This window comes from Ischnura elegans, chromosome 5, assembly GCF_921293095.1.
Source record: "Ischnura elegans chromosome 5, ioIscEleg1.1, whole genome shotgun sequence".
In the NCBI taxonomy this organism is placed as follows: Eukaryota; Metazoa; Arthropoda; class Insecta; order Odonata; family Coenagrionidae; genus Ischnura; species Ischnura elegans.
The window spans coordinates 74252111-74270885 of record NC_060250.1 but is presented as its reverse complement, the minus strand read 5'-3'; the positions used below and the strand labels follow the sequence as shown (position 1 = coordinate 74270885).

Sequence of the window (18775 nt, the reverse complement as noted above, 5' to 3'; positions counted from 1 at the left end):
ATTATAAGTCATTGAGATAAGGTGAAAGGAAGAAATAAGGAAGGCTCTTATCAAGTAAGCTTGTTATGGGTTTCTTATGGTCAGGACTACAAATATCCTGAGTAATGGCAAAATGGATACTAAACTTTCAGCAACTCCGTAGACATAATTTTTATTCCATCATTTTAGAGTATTCACGAAGGGATTTATGTATAAGAACAATTTTTCCATTATTGGCACGTCTATAGTATGAGTAGAAATAACTTCATGAGGCCATAATTTGAAAGTCATTCACATTTTTGAAATGATGGTGAAAAGACGGTTGTAAGAAAAACACATAATTTCACAAGAATAGCAACACAGTATAATATAAAAATGCTGGAAAGAATCTCTGATATAAAAATATATACGTATTGTATTCGTCGGGTTATCAGACCAAAAATTAAAATTCATAAATGTTAGATTGAGTGGACCTTGAATAATTTCAGTTTTTTCATTCAAACACCAGCTAAGTTTTCCTTTATCATTGAATTTTAAAATGGTAACTACACCTTTAACACTCATCAGTTGCCGTGGTGTAATAGTTAGTGTAAAAGGCTGCGGATGCGAAGGTCATACGTTTGGTTCTCCCTGGTGTTATTTTTTTTTCTTCCCACCACAAGGATGAATTACTTGTACTATGCTTTGTATCTTCACCAGCCAGTCGCTTGCTGTTGTTAATTTCTTACTGTTTACTAGAAAATCTGTTATCAGTTGTTAAGCTCTAATAAAGGCTCACTGAATTTCACTTTAGGCTTAGGCAAGGTAGGCTTTAAATTCATGTCGGGATGAGCAGCGTAGCATGTGTAGTATGCTGTTCAGCCGCCTTTGGCATTCCAACTGAAGTGACTTATGTTGTCTAAGGATATTTGATGGCATTCCTTACCTATTCTTTGCTAAAATCTTACCCTTGCCTTATATAAGCCCCTTTGCTTTCGAAAAGCTGCTTATCAATTTTTTCCGTAAGAAAACCATAAGAAACGGATAACTCTCTTTCTTTGAGCTATCTGAGTCAGGGGCGCGGCTAGGAATAAAGGCTGGGGGGGGTTTAGGTGCAACTAATACGAGGGTGTGTGGGGGTATGGAATACCCACCAGGATAAGTATTAGGTGCGACATTAACAAATTGCGGAATTTTAAGATAAATGATTCAATATGGTGAGTTTCATGGCTTTCTGAGGGATATTTTACTAATCGTTACACTACTCTGTTAGTAATATCAATCCAGTTGAGTAAAATGGATTAAACTTAAAAATTTCTCTGAGCTTGCGGGGGGGGGGGGGGGGGGGGGTTTATCCCCCAAAACCCTCCCCTCGCTGCGCCACTGATCTGAGTGATGAGAGAGCACTGAGACAAAGAGCCTGAGTGACCTTAATGCTGCTAAATGTACAAAGGTTTCCTTGTTTGTCAAAGAAAATGCAAGAGTCATGGGTGGCCACAGCTATTTTTGGCTCAGTGCCAAGACAATGTACCCACTCACTCAGAAGGGACTGAGGATATTCCCTTCACAGAGACCTAAGAAATGGTCAGACACCAGAATTGGCTACCCTTCTAGCTGATTCACAATTCTATCACAATGAATGTCTGATTAGGATTGAATTTCTGAAACACTAAGCCTCACCTGCTTTCTACTGATTGGCAAAGGTAAAGAAATGTGTCATAAATTTTCCCTCCAATCACCCTCACTTGTTGTGGCCACACTAGCTCAGCTTAAAAAGATAAATCGAATCGGGTATAGATGCGTATTATTGAGGCCCAAATCTGCAGAGGTTGACAGTAATCAACAGCCAGCCTCAGTCCTTATACGTAATCATCAACATGTGTATAATTAGCACTCTTGCCATACCAAAATGATAAAGGTGCCCTACCTGTCAAGCACAGGAAATATTATATCAAATCTTGTGGTGACTGTTGTGAGCATTAACATTTCCCCTCTATTTTAATGAGTGAAGGGGAATAACAAAATTTGGAGGACCTTGATACTGTGACGAATACCTCATGGTGCAGAAGTACTCCACATTCAACATTATGGAGCAAGATACCAAGAGTGACTGGAATTCAGGGAGCTACATTTGTTGGGGAAATCCTTAGTGTTCTTATTCACTAGATAGTCTTATAACTAAGAGTAGAGTAGAAGGGGAAGCCTATGCTAGAGCTCTGACATTGAAAATCTCCTTAGAATTCAAACACACTTGAATCCCACTATTGTTCTTCCATTTCTGAGGCAGAAAGAGTTCCAAATCAAACAATGATTAACACATGACCTGAGAAGCTGAAATGTCACAACTGATACTTTACCCAATCAACCCTGCCAATTTACATTGCTTTGAAAAGCTATTTAGCAGTTATCTGTTCTTGGCTCCACATCAGCCAACTTACAACCTCAAGAATACCTATGTACATTGGCATACATTGGTCAACACAAATAGAATTCATCTTAGATAACTCCAGGAAATAAAGCAGTGCCAAAAATATTCATGGAGTATATATGTAAATATATTTTAATCATGATTTTAATCTGTAAGTACATGAAATTTTAATGCAATCAATTCAATGAAAATTGCATAGGACACCTACTATACACAATAGGTATCCTATGTATGCAAACAGAAATCTTTAAATCCTTTTGAGGCCTCATGACCATTTCTGGATATTAAATGTGCATTAATTTTTCTCTTCACTCTGTTTTCAACTTCAGCTGGAATACATGAACAACTTTCATTTGAAAAAAAAAAACAAAAAGATATTCAGGCTTACAAAGATTCTTTTCTACAAACAACGTGCAAGGCATATGATGGTCTAAAATTGAAATCAATATATGCATAGAATGTGGTTAAATCACATTACACATTAAAATGTTACATAAACAGTATTTATTATTTGAATCACTTTGAGTGAATTAAGGGAGCGTGGTAACCTAGGGGCTTAAAGCATATGGCTGCTGATCAAGGGGTCCCAAGTTCAAGTCCCCCAAACAAAAATCCTCAAAGTGCAAGGTGGCCCAGGGAAAGGAACTGGCCCCCTCTAACCTGCATGTGTGAAAGCCTTTGGTCTAGTCCAGGGTGAGCTCTACCATCACCCAACCTCACCAAGCCAACCTTTGGTTTGAATCACTGAGAGAGAGTGAATTATGATGCATGCAATTAGCATCCATTACATTAGCAATCATAAAATATACATAATTATCAACTGAAAATCATAAAAATCAAGAAAAAGATTATGAATCCATCATAAATTGGGGGTTTTACTCAATTTTCCAAAATAAAAATTTTGCATCAAACTGAAAGAAAGAATTATTCCAAGGTGGTTGAGATAATTCTCAATGGCATCTCATCCAGTCTCGGCTGTCATATCTTGGCAGTTGTCTAGGGTTGTGTGTATAAGGAGGCCAAGCAGATGTCCCAAAGAGTGGGCCTTGTCCCATGTCACGCTGGGTTGTAAGAGATTAGTAGCCCACCTGAGTTTATTGACTGGGAAATGTTCACTTTCCATCCCCTCTTTTGTTATAGTCAATGTTCATTCTTTTCTTTTGCAAAGGAAAAAACTCCATGGCTATAGCCAACTTTTGTTCATTTTCATAGGAAAATCTGCATCAGCCATAGGAAATGACTACAGTGAAATAGTTAAATATAAAATATGATAGTGAGTCCCTCTTTTCCCTCCTGCTCCCCCAAGATGTAATCTATATACACACTACTTCAGAAGTTATGTTAATTATTATGTGGAACCAAATCCTTCATCATGCGGAACCTAGTGTCCACCTTGGTCAAATATTTACTCTGGACTTAACAGTGCCTCATTACCTAGAATATCATACTATTCACAGAAAAGTCAAGTTAATGAATAGTTCCTGATTGCTATACAACCCTCAACTGATGTCACTGGTCTTGGAGGATTCTGGTAAAACTTTTCTCTCGGGATTATTTTCTTTGAAGAAGTTTCCATTATGTATTTCCTTTCTTTCTCCTTGTTTAAAGTTTTTGCACTGGATACACTGGGTCCTAAAAAATAATGTAATTAACAATTTTGTATTGTATTAATTTTTAAAAATCCAGAGCAGCAAAAAAAATATTCCTTCAGAGGGAATCATTTTCATAAAGACTAGTAAGAATAGGCCAAAATAATGATAAATTGTAGGCTAAAATTATTTCCCATGACTGAATCCCAAAGATACTGAGATTGAAAAATAGCCACAGAACTTAAATATGTAGAGACAAGTACATTAGACTGAGGACTTCATTGTGTGCAAAACACAATCACCCCAAATAGATGTGGTGGGGACCAAAAACCCTCGGAAACACACAACCATCGTAAGAAAAAAGAGAGGGCAGATTTTAAATTCTTGCCATATTAAAACACAAATTAATTATTCCTAATGAAGCCTCCTGAAATAGAGGTGAAAGATTAAGTACCAAAAACTAAGATACAGCAGAACCTGAAAGACTGACAGAATAATTTAATGAAGTATAAAGGTAAGCATAATTGGAATTGAATGAATTAGAAGAATAAAATCCACCATGAGCCACAAAGACAGCTCAGCATGTTCTGAGAGTATTAATCAGGGATTTGAAAGAGAAGTAACCTTTGGACCAAACCCAGTGGTCCAAGGACTAAGCAACTGACCCAGTGACTTGCACCTTGGAGATACACATACATATCCTCAATCCACTTACATCTAATAAACCCAGTTTACTAGATAACTATGCTTCCTTCGAAGTATGGAAATATGTATCATCATATCAGGGCCACCAAAAAAAAAAAAACTAAAATGTAGAATGGTTTCTCTACATTTAGGATGAAATACAGTCCACTTGTGGAATAATTATGATATACACTGATAGATACACATCATATAGTATGATATGAGGCCAAGCTTGACAAGTTTAAGCAGGAAGTTTGAGCTGGTGGACTTGCCACCATCATCCAGCAGGAACCAGAGCATGGGCATACCAGAGGGAAGCAGGAGGGAGCTGCTGCCCCCCCCTAGAAGTAAAAATAAATTTAGTTCAAAACGAAAGTTTTGAACAAATTTTCTTTCAAAGAAAATATTATATGTACATACAAGACAGGGACTTAAAATAAAAATCATAATTTATCCAAGCAAATACCATATTTATCTGAATGTAGTTCCCCCTTACTTTCCAAAAATGACCGTAGTAATTATAAAAGGGGGGGACTATATTGCTAAAATGTTACAACTAGAACGACCACGACTTGTCTCCTTCCCTCCCCCCCAGTTTTGATCCTGATTTTGCCCTTGAACCAGAGTGTGGTATCAGGGACCTCTGAGATAAACAGCTATTCCAAGAGTACCTCATGATATTCCCCTTAAATATATTTGGGCAAGAAAAAATATATTACAGTGGAATTAATTTTCTGAGCAGGTGTCAAGCCTGTATTTAAGTAATGCAGAGGGAATCATAGCATCGATGATACCCTGGTCCAGATGCATCTTGTACTACTCCACAAAACCAAAAACTTACCTTCCCTAATCATTTGCGATGATGGGGAAATTGAACTAAAGTAATGCCGTAGCGCAGCTTTCAGCTGATCATTCTCTACGGATAATGCTGAATAATGCAACTTCAATGTAGCTCGTTCCATTAAAACCTTGTTGAATCTTTTCCAAAATCCATCAAGTTCCTTGTAGTCAGCCAAAATACACTTCAGCCAATTGGAGGTTTCTTCATCCTCACTGTCACAAGCACTTAACTGATGATTTTCGGGCTTATCATCGCTGAACCCAGGTTTTACTACTTTTTCTTGAATTGTTTCAAATCGGCGGCATGATTGTGCGAGGCGAAGAATGTTATTTGCCTGATCTATCAACTTTTCCAAGTACTGCAAACACATAAAAAAGGTTGAAAAAAAATTATACGCCATGATTCATTTAAACATTGAAATCACTCAAAAACACAATGGGGTTTCATGCCTGGATATCAGGAGTGGTAAACTTACATTGATAACATTGTTGCTGGCAACTGCAACATGGGTTATCTTCTCTTTATCAATTTTTTCCATCAACAGGGAGTTGTTTCGCAGTTGTGAAAAATAAGCAGATAGTTCATTTCTTTCTTCCTTCATGTTATTCATTGAGATGTCATACGATACTCTCAAAGATGCCAAATGTTCTTTTAATTTCTCAGTCAATACCTAACAGAAAAAATGGATAATAATCTTCAAATTAAATCTATTTATCACATTTATGATGAATACAGATCATAATTATGACTACCTGACCATCCTCTAGCCTTTTTGACTGTTTTTCGATAATACAGCGATTCAAATCATCTTTTGCTTTGAGTGTTGCATAATGCTTTCTTCTCTCCTCAGTAGAATTAAGGTATTCATTAGTTGTATCATTAAAAATTTTTGTCAGGACTTCTATTTTATCCTCCCGGCAACCCATCATCAGGTTATGCTCATTATCATACTGGAAAAAAATCAGGAAGTTAGCTACATATATTGAGGAAAATATGCATGTATAGGGAAATATAAATATTTAGGGAAAAAAATTAAAAATCCAGATTTTTCAAACAGATCTACAAAATTAATACATATTTACAATAAGGGGTTGGTAAATTAATTCTTAATAGATCAATATAAAGAGAAAAACTTGTCAAAATTCTCACTGCTGCTCAAAATATCTTGAGATAAATATTTCACTAGCCACAAAGTCTGCTCCTTAGCTGTTAAGTGGCCAGCAACAGTTTAAGCTATATCGGCACATATATATAGAGAGACTTCTAGCAGTGGTGGCTCCAGGCTTCTGAAGTGGGTGGAAGTGACCAGTTCTGTAAAATATCCTTCCTCAGAACCCATCATTGTATTCTCACATGAAACAAAACCACTGGACCTCATAATTAGATGATTTAATCGTGGATGGACTCACTCTTTGGAAATTTTCAATGGTTTAAAGGGAAAAACCATGTGAAATTGTTTTCTTTTCAAAACCACCATTAGTTTTTTTAGAATAGAAACCACACTATTTAGTAAATATAAAGTTCTGTAATCTACCCTGAGATGTGCCTGATCATGACTGAGGTGAATATATGGGGTACTTTTGTTCTATGAGCAAAAAGATTGGTAACTGTAATTTTGGCAGAAAGGAATAAATGACAATAAATTACAGATAGTTCCGGCAAAATGGCTATTGGAGGATGTTTCAGAGGATATTTATTTAGGGTGACTGTGAGGTTCAAAATAGAGAAATTTGGTTTGAATGACAAATGATTTAGAAGAAATTGTCAAGATTTGATGTACAGGTTTTTTAAAAGAATGAATTATACATATTTTCTTGGTAGCAGGCATTTATGGTGATGCCGAAATATATTGGTAAAAGTAAAAAAAATATCTTTAACAAAATATGTAGGTACATAGTCACTCAAACTTCACCATTGGCTGAAATAAACTCACCATATTCTTCCATTCTGTAGTTTTGGTGATAAACTCATTCCTAGCCTCAGATTCAGATTTCAGAAATTTTGTTTCACTAGCATGGATGATAACACTCAAGTGTTCTTGAGCCATAAAATTTGATACTTTACACTCTTGCAAACGCTTTCTCCCATCCTTGAGAAGCAAATTCTTCTTGTTGACATAATCCTTGTGTAGAAACCTAAGGCGTTCACTTTGAAGAACTACATTCATTCGATGAGTAAAGAAAACAACAAAAAAAATTTGGACTCTTACCAGGCATAATAAACAGTATTTACATTTAAAAAATTTATGTTCAAGAGAAATCAAGCTATGATGGTAGTCAGAGTAACTATTCATATTTTTCATAATGAAAATAATATTATGTAAAACCACAGTCTCTACAAATGCAATAATTTTGCCGCAGAAAATGGTGATTTAGTAATAATGGAACATAAAAGCAGATGATCACTTTTTTCAATAGTACATATATATAGAGTTATCCACCAATTCAATTTTTAATTATTATTAATGCAACAAAACTCAATAGCAAGAGCCATGCATTAAGTGATTGCATCTTCTCCATTATAGCTGTCATTGGCACACTTTCAACTAAGAAAAGTATGGATGCCTAGAAACTACATGGCATAAATGTTGATGAGGGCATCATCTTATACGCTTATCACAACTTGTGGGGTAGTTTTTGAAGAATTTTCTAAACTTAAGAGTATTCAAAAAATGAATACATAATATCCTGATAAAATATTTAAAAAACAGACATAGTTACCTAAAATAGCTAGATTACGATTGCCTACTATGCTCATTTTTAAAAAAGTTCTATTGTTTTGCCTATTTTTTGCTCGAATTCTCCTTCAATTAAGACTAATAGCTAATCCATCATTAAGAAAATAAACAGTGAACATTAATGGGTACACAATGCAAACAATCATGCCCTTTGTTCTTTACTTCACTCATAAACTTTGGGATTCTTGGCTACTCATAATTTAGACATAACCTTTAGAATTGATCATCCACAATGTTCCTCCACCTTAAGAGAGAGATTTAGGGTATTGTTCTCGGGGTGATGGGGGAGAGTCAGGTATGTAGTTACTTCACAGTGCCTTAGTGGTATGCAATACCTCTCTGCAAAAATGTATCACGGGTTGCATATGCTTATATAAGTAGCTGTTAGTTATTCAACAAATTACAATGATAAACATTGTTTGTAAATCTGTTGAAGTAACAACTTTCATTGGAGGTAAGGATTAAAGATTATCATATATTCAATTTTTCCAGAAATTAAGGGATGGGTAGCCACCCCACTTATGATATATAGTATGCCACTATGTTCGCACTTAGTTACGAAGACAGTGAATACCACTTCACGGCGGCCAATCAAATGTCAAGCTGAAGTTCCCAGTCTAATCTAGAATATTTTCTTTTTCCAGGCCATTTCATAGTATTTTATATAAATTTAGCAGAATTTTTGACAATAGATTATAAAATTTATAAATATGATGTAAATATGTCAACCCTTTCCTGCTGGTGCCTGTGAGTGGAACATGTTTTCTGTACTACAGGGAGCATTAGAATATTTTAAACATCTCTCTGTCGAGCTCTTTTTTGGGATTGTGTTACCCTGGTATTCTTGTCCCTTATATTTGGGACCCAACTCAACTATTTCCACAGCCACTGGACTCAACTCTCTAGCCCTTTCTTTGCACAAGTCCACAGTTAATTTATTAATATTGCATTAGTGTTTTTTTCAGACAAATATTGCTTTTGATTTTCAATAATTTACATATTGGTTAGTTATATATAACTAAAACTTTTAAACATGTAACTATAATTTAATATAATAATATATAATAATATATTAAAAATATAACTAAAATTTTTTAAACATTGTAGAATTTTATATGGATTTCTAGCATTGATGATAACAAAGTCAGATAACACAATATAGTAAAGCTCCAGGAGTCTGTTAACCCTTTCCCTACTAATGATGAAAATATGCAGAAGGATGTTTCTTGACCTGGGAGACGAAAGCAGCAAATTTTTGTCTGAGATTTTTCTACGCAAGCGATCGAATGCCGAAAATTTACGTTTCCTTCCTCTCCCCCTTTTATGACGGTCTTTGGTTCGCGAAGTCTTAATTTCCGGACCCAACAAAGCGGGACTTAGGCTGCACCCTTGAAATCCGGGAGCAGGTAACCCGACCCCTCGTCTTATATTACCCCAGAGAAAAAATCATTCGCCTTGACCGGGATTCAAACCCGGATCCCCCGATTTCCGGTCGAGTGCTTTAGCCAGTTAAGCTACCGAGGCGTCATTCTTCCCTGTGGATATGGACTGCTTGTGGCATCATATGCTCAGCAGTCCAGTAACACCTTGTCCGGTAGTGTCCGAAAAATATCCACAGGGGTCAAGGCAAATGATTTTTTCTCTGTGGATCTTTTGCACGATTGTGCATTGCGGGTGACTCCCGTAAAAGTTATCACCGCGGCTAGTCCCAGTATACTTTAAACTATTATATTACCCCTCTTTGTGGTATGGGACCGCGGTCATCCAATTGCTCATTCAGTGAGTTTTTGAATAAATACTTGTTCCTTTCTAAAAAAATTAAGAATTGAATTCTTTGTCTTTTGAGCAGCGATAACAATTAGGGCAATGAACCCCGAAAGGAGGGAGCCCAACTACCCTAGAATTCCGAGATAATGTGGAGTCCCCGCCAAGAAGGGTCGAAAAAGGTTGGTGCTGAGAGTGAGTGATTATCAGTGGGACTCTTCTTATAGAATGTCCTGCAAAACTGGTCTCTACAGAGTGGATGGAAGAGTGTCTTGAGGCTCAGTACAGTGGTGGATACAGAAAACACTCAAGGGGGGGGCGCAAAAGATATATTGAGTTGCCTTTACTTTTATCGTGATAAAAAATAATCAAGTCATAGGCAAAGTAAAACAAAATTTTAATTAAAGTAATTATACACATATATAAGACAATGCCATATTATGATATATAAAAGTCACAATCGTGGTTCTGCAATGTTTGCCAATACAGCCGTACCCACAAGGGAGGGGCGCGCGCCCCCTATCTGTATCCGCCACTGGCTCAGTACAGTAGTCATGTTAAGGGGAGAACTCCACCATCTAAAATAGGTTAATAGCAACGCTAATATCTTGATTATAAATTGCCTACACACATAAAAAACGAAGAATTCATTTCAAAATATTAAAAATAGGAGAATGCAGCATAATTTTTCTTTGCAAAAACCATTGACAGGTATCAGGCAGGGCCTGAATACCTCTGACCATTGACAGGTCTCAAGGGCCTGAATACCTCTGACCATTGCCACCACAGTGGTCACTTTCATTATCCAGCATTGGCCCTATCCGTCACCAAATTTTTTGTGTTGAAAAATCCATGCCAGCTATAGCCAATGTGAGGTCTTTTGAGCATGAAAATGCTTGTCAGCTACTGCCGACATTTGGTGTGAAATCTTTTATGATTAACCCTAAAAATTGTATATTCTGTCTTTAAGGAGACAATGTCAAGTTCAAAATTAGAGCACCACTATAAATACTCTAAACTTACCTATGAGTCTGTCGATTGTGCACACATGGCTGTAGAGATTCCTCCTGTATTGTGCTTCAGCTTCATCCAGTCCCTCCACAAGACTTCTAACTGCTTCGTCTTTTGTTTCAAATAAACGATTGAAAGATTGCTGTAAAGCCTATTTAAATTAAAATTAAATCAATTACATACAAACAAAGTCGTGATGATAGAATCCTCATATAGTTTAAATCATTAGTTGTATTGAGATTAATTGGAAATTCATGCCTCAACTTCTTCCTTGAGCTCCACTATTTTAATATTCCTTAGGATTTGCCTCCATTGCTGATGAATTTTGGCCAGATTAATTCTTGCAAAAGCATCCTCTCTTTTGAATTTACTCTGAAAAGTATGATGAATAAAAAGTCACGGACTAATTTTACATGAATCACAAATTGACTCACTGAAATAAAATTTCACCTTAAGAAAGGTAAAAACCAACTCCTGCTTCCTCCTCCGTGCTTCTTCTTCTATAGCCGCTCTATGCTGTAAGTAACGTGCTCTTTCTTCATCTGTCATACGAGAGAACTTAGTCGCTTTTCCCTTCTTTTTCGGAGCCATTTTTATCAGCTAATGCCGCACGTGCGTATATTGCAGTTACTACAGTTTTTACAAATGATTAACCCGGTTGCGTTCCTTTTGATTCGCTGCAAATATAAAAGCAAACACAATCACCCTACAGCGAAAAAAATCAAGAAATTAATGTAAAAAGGACATTACCAACTGAAATCAATTAAATTAATTTTATTTACTGAAAATGGGAGATATGTACTCCTCACGAATATGAATAAATTTGATTACGTGAGCAACTGACGGTGGAATCTAACTCTAAAATACCACAGGTGTAACTCTAAATACCACAGGTGTAAAAGTAACACGATACGTTCCAAGAATTTCACGACATGTCCATTGTAAAGATGCCGACTTTCAAAATTTTTATCACCTAGGTAACGCTCGAAGTGGGAGTACGAGACTACGCGAATAACCGCTACGAAGGAGTTTTAAATAGCCGCGATAGTTCAATGCATGAAAACAGAGCGATTTAAATATTGTACACCCGTTTCTACGCGCTTTATCCTAAACCTAAACTGCCGTGGTCGCGTCTTTAATTCGGGAAATTCAAAATGCCCACAACTACGACTCAGACAGAGGTTGCCACATTCTCTGGTGCAAAACCAAAATTGGATTTCGAGAACATGATTCACGGTACGAGAAAATAGAAATTTTTAAAAGAGTTAAAGTAAATTAAAAGCTACACACGCAGTTCGACACGATTAAATAGAATCGTAGGAGCAATTTTTCGCGACGACCACTGTTCGAACTTAGGTTGGTGGCAATCTTTATTTCCTAACGTTCCTATGGAGACCACAATAGTCCAAATCATATTTTCACACCTGTCGACATTTAACTTATTTATAAATAAGTACGGCTTAACCTTTCACCTAAAACTTGTCGTGCTTGTCGTTAACGACCCGCCCATACGCCCGCGGGATCGCGTCTGTTCCTAGGCAACACTGACCTGGCAACGTTTGAATACGCGACTAGCCAATATCGTAGCTACCCGGCAACCGGGGAATGAATTGAACCTAGCAACGGCAGAAACGAGTAGCAACCAAGGTATTCACATGGAAGTTCCCCATAGAAACGCCTCGAAGTGGTCTTGGACATTTACGCGGAGACAGGAGAGAAGCTGGATATTTTCTTTCGTGCACAACGAACACGGAAAATAACCAGAAGTGGTATTTTTCAGCTTCACTACATATCAAGCGCCGGACACGAAGGACTTAAGCATTGGTTTCACCTGGCTGGTTGGGCACCTAAAAAGTATCGCTAAAATGAATGAATACGGTCAAGAAAATATTGATTCAGAAATTTCCATTAGAATTGGGAGAATTTTAAAAGTTTTGATTGAAATGGTCGGTAAATTGGAAGTTGGTTTATACCTTCCAGCTTTGTTATTCAATCTAAAAAGATGTGACATTTATCTTAATGAAGAGGACGTTAAAGCTTTATCTATGTGTAAGGATTTGCTTCATCGTTATGGAGAAGAAAATGAAATATTTACTAAACATGAAATAGAGGAAGATACGAAAGAACCTACAATACAAACCGATGGCCTGATGGAGAATGCACTTGCACCCACATTAGACGTTGGAGCTAAACATTTTGAAATAGAATATTCAAAGCCTCAAATTGGAAGAGTGAAGGATCCAATCATTGAAAAGGCAATTGAAATATTTTGGAAAGATTCAGATTTACTGAATGTTGCAAAGACTGAATGCCAACATTTGTCTTTAGGAGAGAATGGTTTCATTTTTTTGGAAAATATTCGAGCGTTATGACAGTGTACACATAATAGATTGCTCCAAGATCTTTCTCCAGAGGAAGAGAACAGGAAAATTCAGTATTATCAGGCTATATGGAGTAAAAATGAGGAGGCTGTAGCAAAAATTAGTTCTTTAGAACCTCTGCTAAATGGTTTGAAAGCCGAAGCCCTCACCAATGTAAAAGAAAAAGACAATCTAATAACAGAACTGCAAATGCAGCTAACTCATTTACAGCTCAAATTCAATGAGGAAGTTGACAACATACGGTAAGATATTTAATATCTTGGAATTAACTGATAAAATATAATTCTGCTGTCATTATGTGGAAGGGAAATGATTTTTCAGAGCTGAATCAGAAAAAACTATGGTTGCAGAGCATAAAAATAATGAGGCACACCAACAAATTATTCAAAATGACATTAAAGCTTTGAGCGAAACTTATTCCAATACACTTAGTGACCATCTAGAACAAGAGAAGGAACTGCGAATAAAAAGGTGGGTTTAGACTATAGTTAGGTGTTTAGTATTACTAAACGAATGAATCGAGAAGATAACTAGGAATCACCTACACTAATGCCACCAGAGGGCTTTTAGAAAATCCACTTCCTTTTGCTTCTAGGTGTAAGATCGAGAGTCAACTGCAAGATTGCTTGGAGACTTATGATAATGACATGGGAGTAAGGCAAGCAGAATTAGAGGAGATCATGGCAGCATACAATGACGAAGAAAAGCTTTTGGCATCTCTGTTGGTAATAAACTTATTAGTATTTGATTACTGAATTACAAAAGACCACTTTTATTGTTTTATTATTCTTATTACAGATGAAGTTTATTTGCTGAAGTAGATTCGCTTAAAGACAACATCTCAATTTTTCTAATAATCAGCCCTACCTGCACTAAGATGACAAAATCAAAAGTTTCTCTAGCCTGACAAATTTTGACAAGAAGCCTGATATTACATATTGAACTCTTATTATAAATTCATTTCCTAAGAACAGTAACACTTGCAAGTTAAGTCCCTCAGATGGCAACACCAGATATCGTTCAAATTTTTCTAAGTACATAATAGGAAATGCATACGTATGAGATGTAGTTTTGGTTTTAGCCGCCAATGCTCAATACTTTTCCAGATATTTGTGACTGAAAGTACCAGAAAACATCCTAAATGTATGCATACTGAAGCACAACAATACACCATCAGTGCTCTTCATCCTAGCAACAGTTTATAGGGACCTATTGTTGTGCTACATGTTGCTTAAATTTAGGCGTTTTCCTGTTACTTTCTGTCACTAATACACATATCAAATATATTGAGTGTTGGTGGCTGAAACCAAAACTACATCTCAAGGGTATCCATTTCCTATCGTCTAGAAAAATTTGATCCGGTAGTGACAATTGAGGGACTTTTCTAGTTACTAAATTTACACATTGTAAGTAAAAGAAAAAAAATTGTAAGGCTCACTTTGTATATTAAATAGGCAAGACCCGGGCGGTGCCTATTGAAATACACAAGTGAACCTTACAAAGTTTTATTCTTTTATTTCCAATATGGAGAGATTTCACAGAGTCAAGCCTGAAGTTATCAGTTATAAATTTATACATTATTAATCATTAATATTTATCCTTAGGTGAAGGCAAAATGTTCCTCAGTAGAATTAAAGACAATAGAAAACAATGGAAGCAAAAGCCTTAAGGGTTCTCATGAGCTATAGCAGGTCAAAACAATATGTAAATTGATTATATAATGTTAAAAATGTGAAAATAAACTATAAAAATAAGTAATAGCCCAAGCATGAAGTAAAAATTAAGCATCAGCACTACCTATGTAAGCCTGAATCTGATGCAAAGTTGGTGGCTGCTGAACGGAAGCAGTACTGAAACTCATAGTTTTGCCGCTATGAAAATATAAAAAGCTGGTTAGGATGGCAAGGTTGATATTTTCCATTCGATGTGCAAGGTAATCTATTCTTCCTTGGATGCAACCCACGCCCTGAGCTTAACTTACAAAAAACTTTATTTCCACTAGCAGATAACGAACTTACCACATCAATTCAAGCAGTTCAGTCAATGGAATCAGCCAATCAGTGATCTTCCCTGCTTCAATATGACCTACTCCTTCCCTGCGCAGAATAAGAAAGCAGAGAGATCACATGGGTTCAGGAACTTTCATTAAATCCTCGCCGCGTGAGCAATGGCCAAAACCTGCTTGTTGCTATCATCAATCTGAGGATCTATTATGGTCCAAAAATCCCTCTTTATGCATCTCTGTAGCTATCAATAAAATATGTATAACACTGCTGAAAATCTAGAGTAAAAATGGTAATTTTAGATAATTGAAATTTTGGCGATGACACATTGAAAATAAAAAAACGGCAAAATTTAATCCAAATAATAGCAAAACATACATCCTTTTTCTGTAAAACTGATTTAAATATGTAGTTAAAAAAGAGACACCTCTAGACAACACCAAAAACTCTTGAAACAAGGAAAAAAAGGAAGGTAGACATTGCAGCCTTTAGGGCAGGGGCAGTCACTTTCCCATTATCCCTGAAAAAATAGAAAAGATTGTGATCATTAAGCAATTTTTTATTTCACCTGCTCAATAAAATATGTGTAAAGATAATTAGAAAATATCTAAAAGTCACTTGCCTAAGCACAATTCGTTAGAAGAATGATCGTAGGCTTTCCCGGCGTATTGAATTGTGGAAGGCTACACGGGATTTCCGCCGGGAGTTGGAGAACCTGACCCGGTGGAAATCCCATGTTGCCTTCCACAACACAATTCATTAATTGAATGCTATTATCTATCTTCTTGGAAAGTAGAAAACGGCCTCTCCCAAAACAATGACTTTAATCCGCCCCTGCCTTCCGTTAGAGTCTGTTTCCTTCACAGGGCTTTAATCAGCTACATAATAACGTTTTGCCGGCTTAATTGGTTGGCTCTTTCACTATGTACGAGGCCTATTTGAATGAACTATTCCAGGGCCCTAGGGTTGCACTCCAATGGTTGGAAGATAATTTTCCATCCATGTACATTTAAGTTTCTAACACAGATTAAAAAACTAAGATTTTTAGAAAAAACAAATGACTTGAAAGCATTTTAGGCTGATTCCATATGACCTGCATGTAATCAAGATGAAGTGAAACTTATATTTAACCCCCAATAGACTACATATATTCTCTAATTTTATTAGTTCTCAAATATTGCCTTACTTGAGCAATGCTTACTCCATTTATATGTACATTCATTTATTTTGTATTTTTATTCAGACAGCCTCTTCAAAAGTGTAAAACAGATATTTAACTGTATATGAGGTGTCCAAACACGAAATGTTGGCTTCATCAACTTAACAGTACATATTTGTGTGATTTAGTGAAAAAGATACTGACGCTATTAATTTTTTATGTGTTAGCAGATGTAAATAATGCATTTATTCTATAGCCAATAATTAAAGTGCATTTTTGTTTCAGGAAAGATTTAATGAACAAGAAAGAGAATACATCATTTTAATGGAAGAAAAAGCCTATGAAGAACACTTAGAATTGGAGAGACGTATAGAGGATCTAAGACGTAGAGTTGCAGCACGTATAATCCAAAGGCACTGGAGGGGTATGAAGCAGAGAAGACTAGAGAGGGCAAAGAGTAAGAAGGCAAGAAAAGGGAAGGGGAAAAAGAAAGGAGTAGAAAAACCATAAAGACCCAAGAACCTCCGTGAGTTCTGCAACATAAATGGCATTATCACTGGACACTCATAAACAGTGGTATTTCAGTTAAATATGCACCAAGATCATGAGTCATTTTAAACATACCACCTACTAGTTGTAGGCATGGTAACAGCCTGGAGGAAATAATTATGGAAATGTATCCTAATTCAATCCAAAAACATTGTGGCCCATTCACACTTTCTGCATGCGGACTATAACAGTAAAAACTACCAAAGGCTAAGCAAGTCATTCCTGACCTTAATGATGTCAGAAAATGTCCTTAGAATAAATGAATTATTTTTACAGACAAACACATTTTACCTATATATCCCTCATATTTCTGGGATATGCCAAAATTTGATACAATTTAGCCTGCTTATAAATAGATTCATTGGCATCTTAATACCAGAGGGCTGTTAAATTAGCTCTCACTAGACATGTAAAAATTACTATGGGTCAATTTACTCCATATTAGTGACTGTAGTATTTTCTCCTTGATAAAAAATACATACACTCAATCTGCATAATTATGTAGAAACTACATCAAGCTCAGCATGATATATTGGCTGCTGCCTTCTGCTCATGAACCTCATATGAGATGATTGTGCTGTAGTGATATAATTTGAAATATATACAGGGTTAATTTTATGGTAGATATGTTTCAGAATCATTCATTATTACCTATCATGTACAGTGAAGGTGACTAAACAACAGAATATTACCATAACTCTCAAACTTAAATTTCTTAGCTTTTGAGACAGGCTTACATTGGAAGAGAAGCTAACCAATCAAGCACACCAGGGGCACAGCTAGGATTTAGGGATATGGGGGTTTTTAGGGCAACTAATTCTTACGGGAGTGGGGGTATTGCATACCCACCAGGGTAAGCAGGAGTTGTGGGGGCCCTCCTCCAGAATTTTTTAAAAGAATAATGGCTAAAATGGCAAGTTTTATGGCTTCCTAAGGGATATTTAATAAATCCTAACACAATTCTGTAAGTAATACTGATCCAAATAAGTAAAATGGATTAAACTTAAAAATTTCTCTGAGCTCTGGGGGGGTTTATCCCCCAAAACCCCCCTCGCTGCATCACTTTCTGATAGTGTGATGAGATGGGCTTGATATGTTTTTCTTACCTTACCATGTGGATGTAAATTTATAATATGATACTTTAATAGTTTATCTCTTGATGCCAACATCAGTTCCGACAGCCACATTACTTGCATCTTGTGATCATAAGAGTTGATCCCGCGTTGCTCGGGTAATGAGAGTCCTTGGTTGACCTCCATAGGGGGTGGACCTTATTATTATAAAAATATTTCCTGGAACTCAGGAGTATGCATCCATCCTCTAGATTGTAATTTCCAGAGTGCTTAACCATCCAACTACTCTGCGATCTGGTAGTAATAGCTCTGGGTGTAAAATACTTCACTTTTTTCTTAGTTCAATGTATAACTGGATCCTGACCTAAACCAAATGCATAATTTTCAATTATAGAAATACTTTTATTTTAACAATAGATTCATGTTATGTAAGTAGTAACTGGCAGTAGTAAGAACAGGAGATTTTAAGATAAGCTGTGTTTCTTAAGAGGAGAGTAGTCAACTCACAAATGAATGAATTTGGCTGGTGTGGACAGGATAAGATTAAGTGGATATAAAGTGAGTGAAAAGAGATTCACCAAGATTCAAATGTTCACCT

The 18775-nt window shown here is 36.3% G+C and overlaps 2 protein-coding genes across 2 annotated transcripts; one reads left to right on the top strand and one right to left on the bottom strand.

The window, feature by feature from the left end:
• Nucleotides 1-2512: 2512 nt before the first annotated feature.
• On the bottom strand, nucleotides 2513-18298 carry LOC124159051 (dynein regulatory complex subunit 2). The gene is made up of 10 exons (XM_046534552.1): nucleotides 18211-18298; nucleotides 15412-15674; nucleotides 11463-11689; nucleotides 11271-11384; nucleotides 11025-11163; nucleotides 7434-7657; nucleotides 6253-6450; nucleotides 5976-6170; nucleotides 5501-5858; nucleotides 2513-4018 (listed from the first exon to the last, which is right to left on the bottom strand). Exons 3-10 carry the CDS (start codon nucleotides 11601-11603, stop codon nucleotides 3849-3851), a joined length of 1539 nt encoding a protein of 512 aa, XP_046390508.1. The 5' UTR covers nucleotides 11604-11689; nucleotides 15412-15674; nucleotides 18211-18298; the 3' UTR covers nucleotides 2513-3848.
• On the top strand, nucleotides 11913-17145 carry LOC124159053 (dynein regulatory complex protein 10). The gene is made up of 4 exons (XM_046534554.1): nucleotides 11913-13635; nucleotides 13715-13864; nucleotides 13989-14118; nucleotides 16841-17145. Exons 1-4 carry the CDS (start codon nucleotides 13583-13585, stop codon nucleotides 17063-17065), a joined length of 558 nt encoding a protein of 185 aa, XP_046390510.1. The 5' UTR covers nucleotides 11913-13582; the 3' UTR covers nucleotides 17066-17145.
• Nucleotides 18299-18775: the final 477 nt, after the last annotated feature.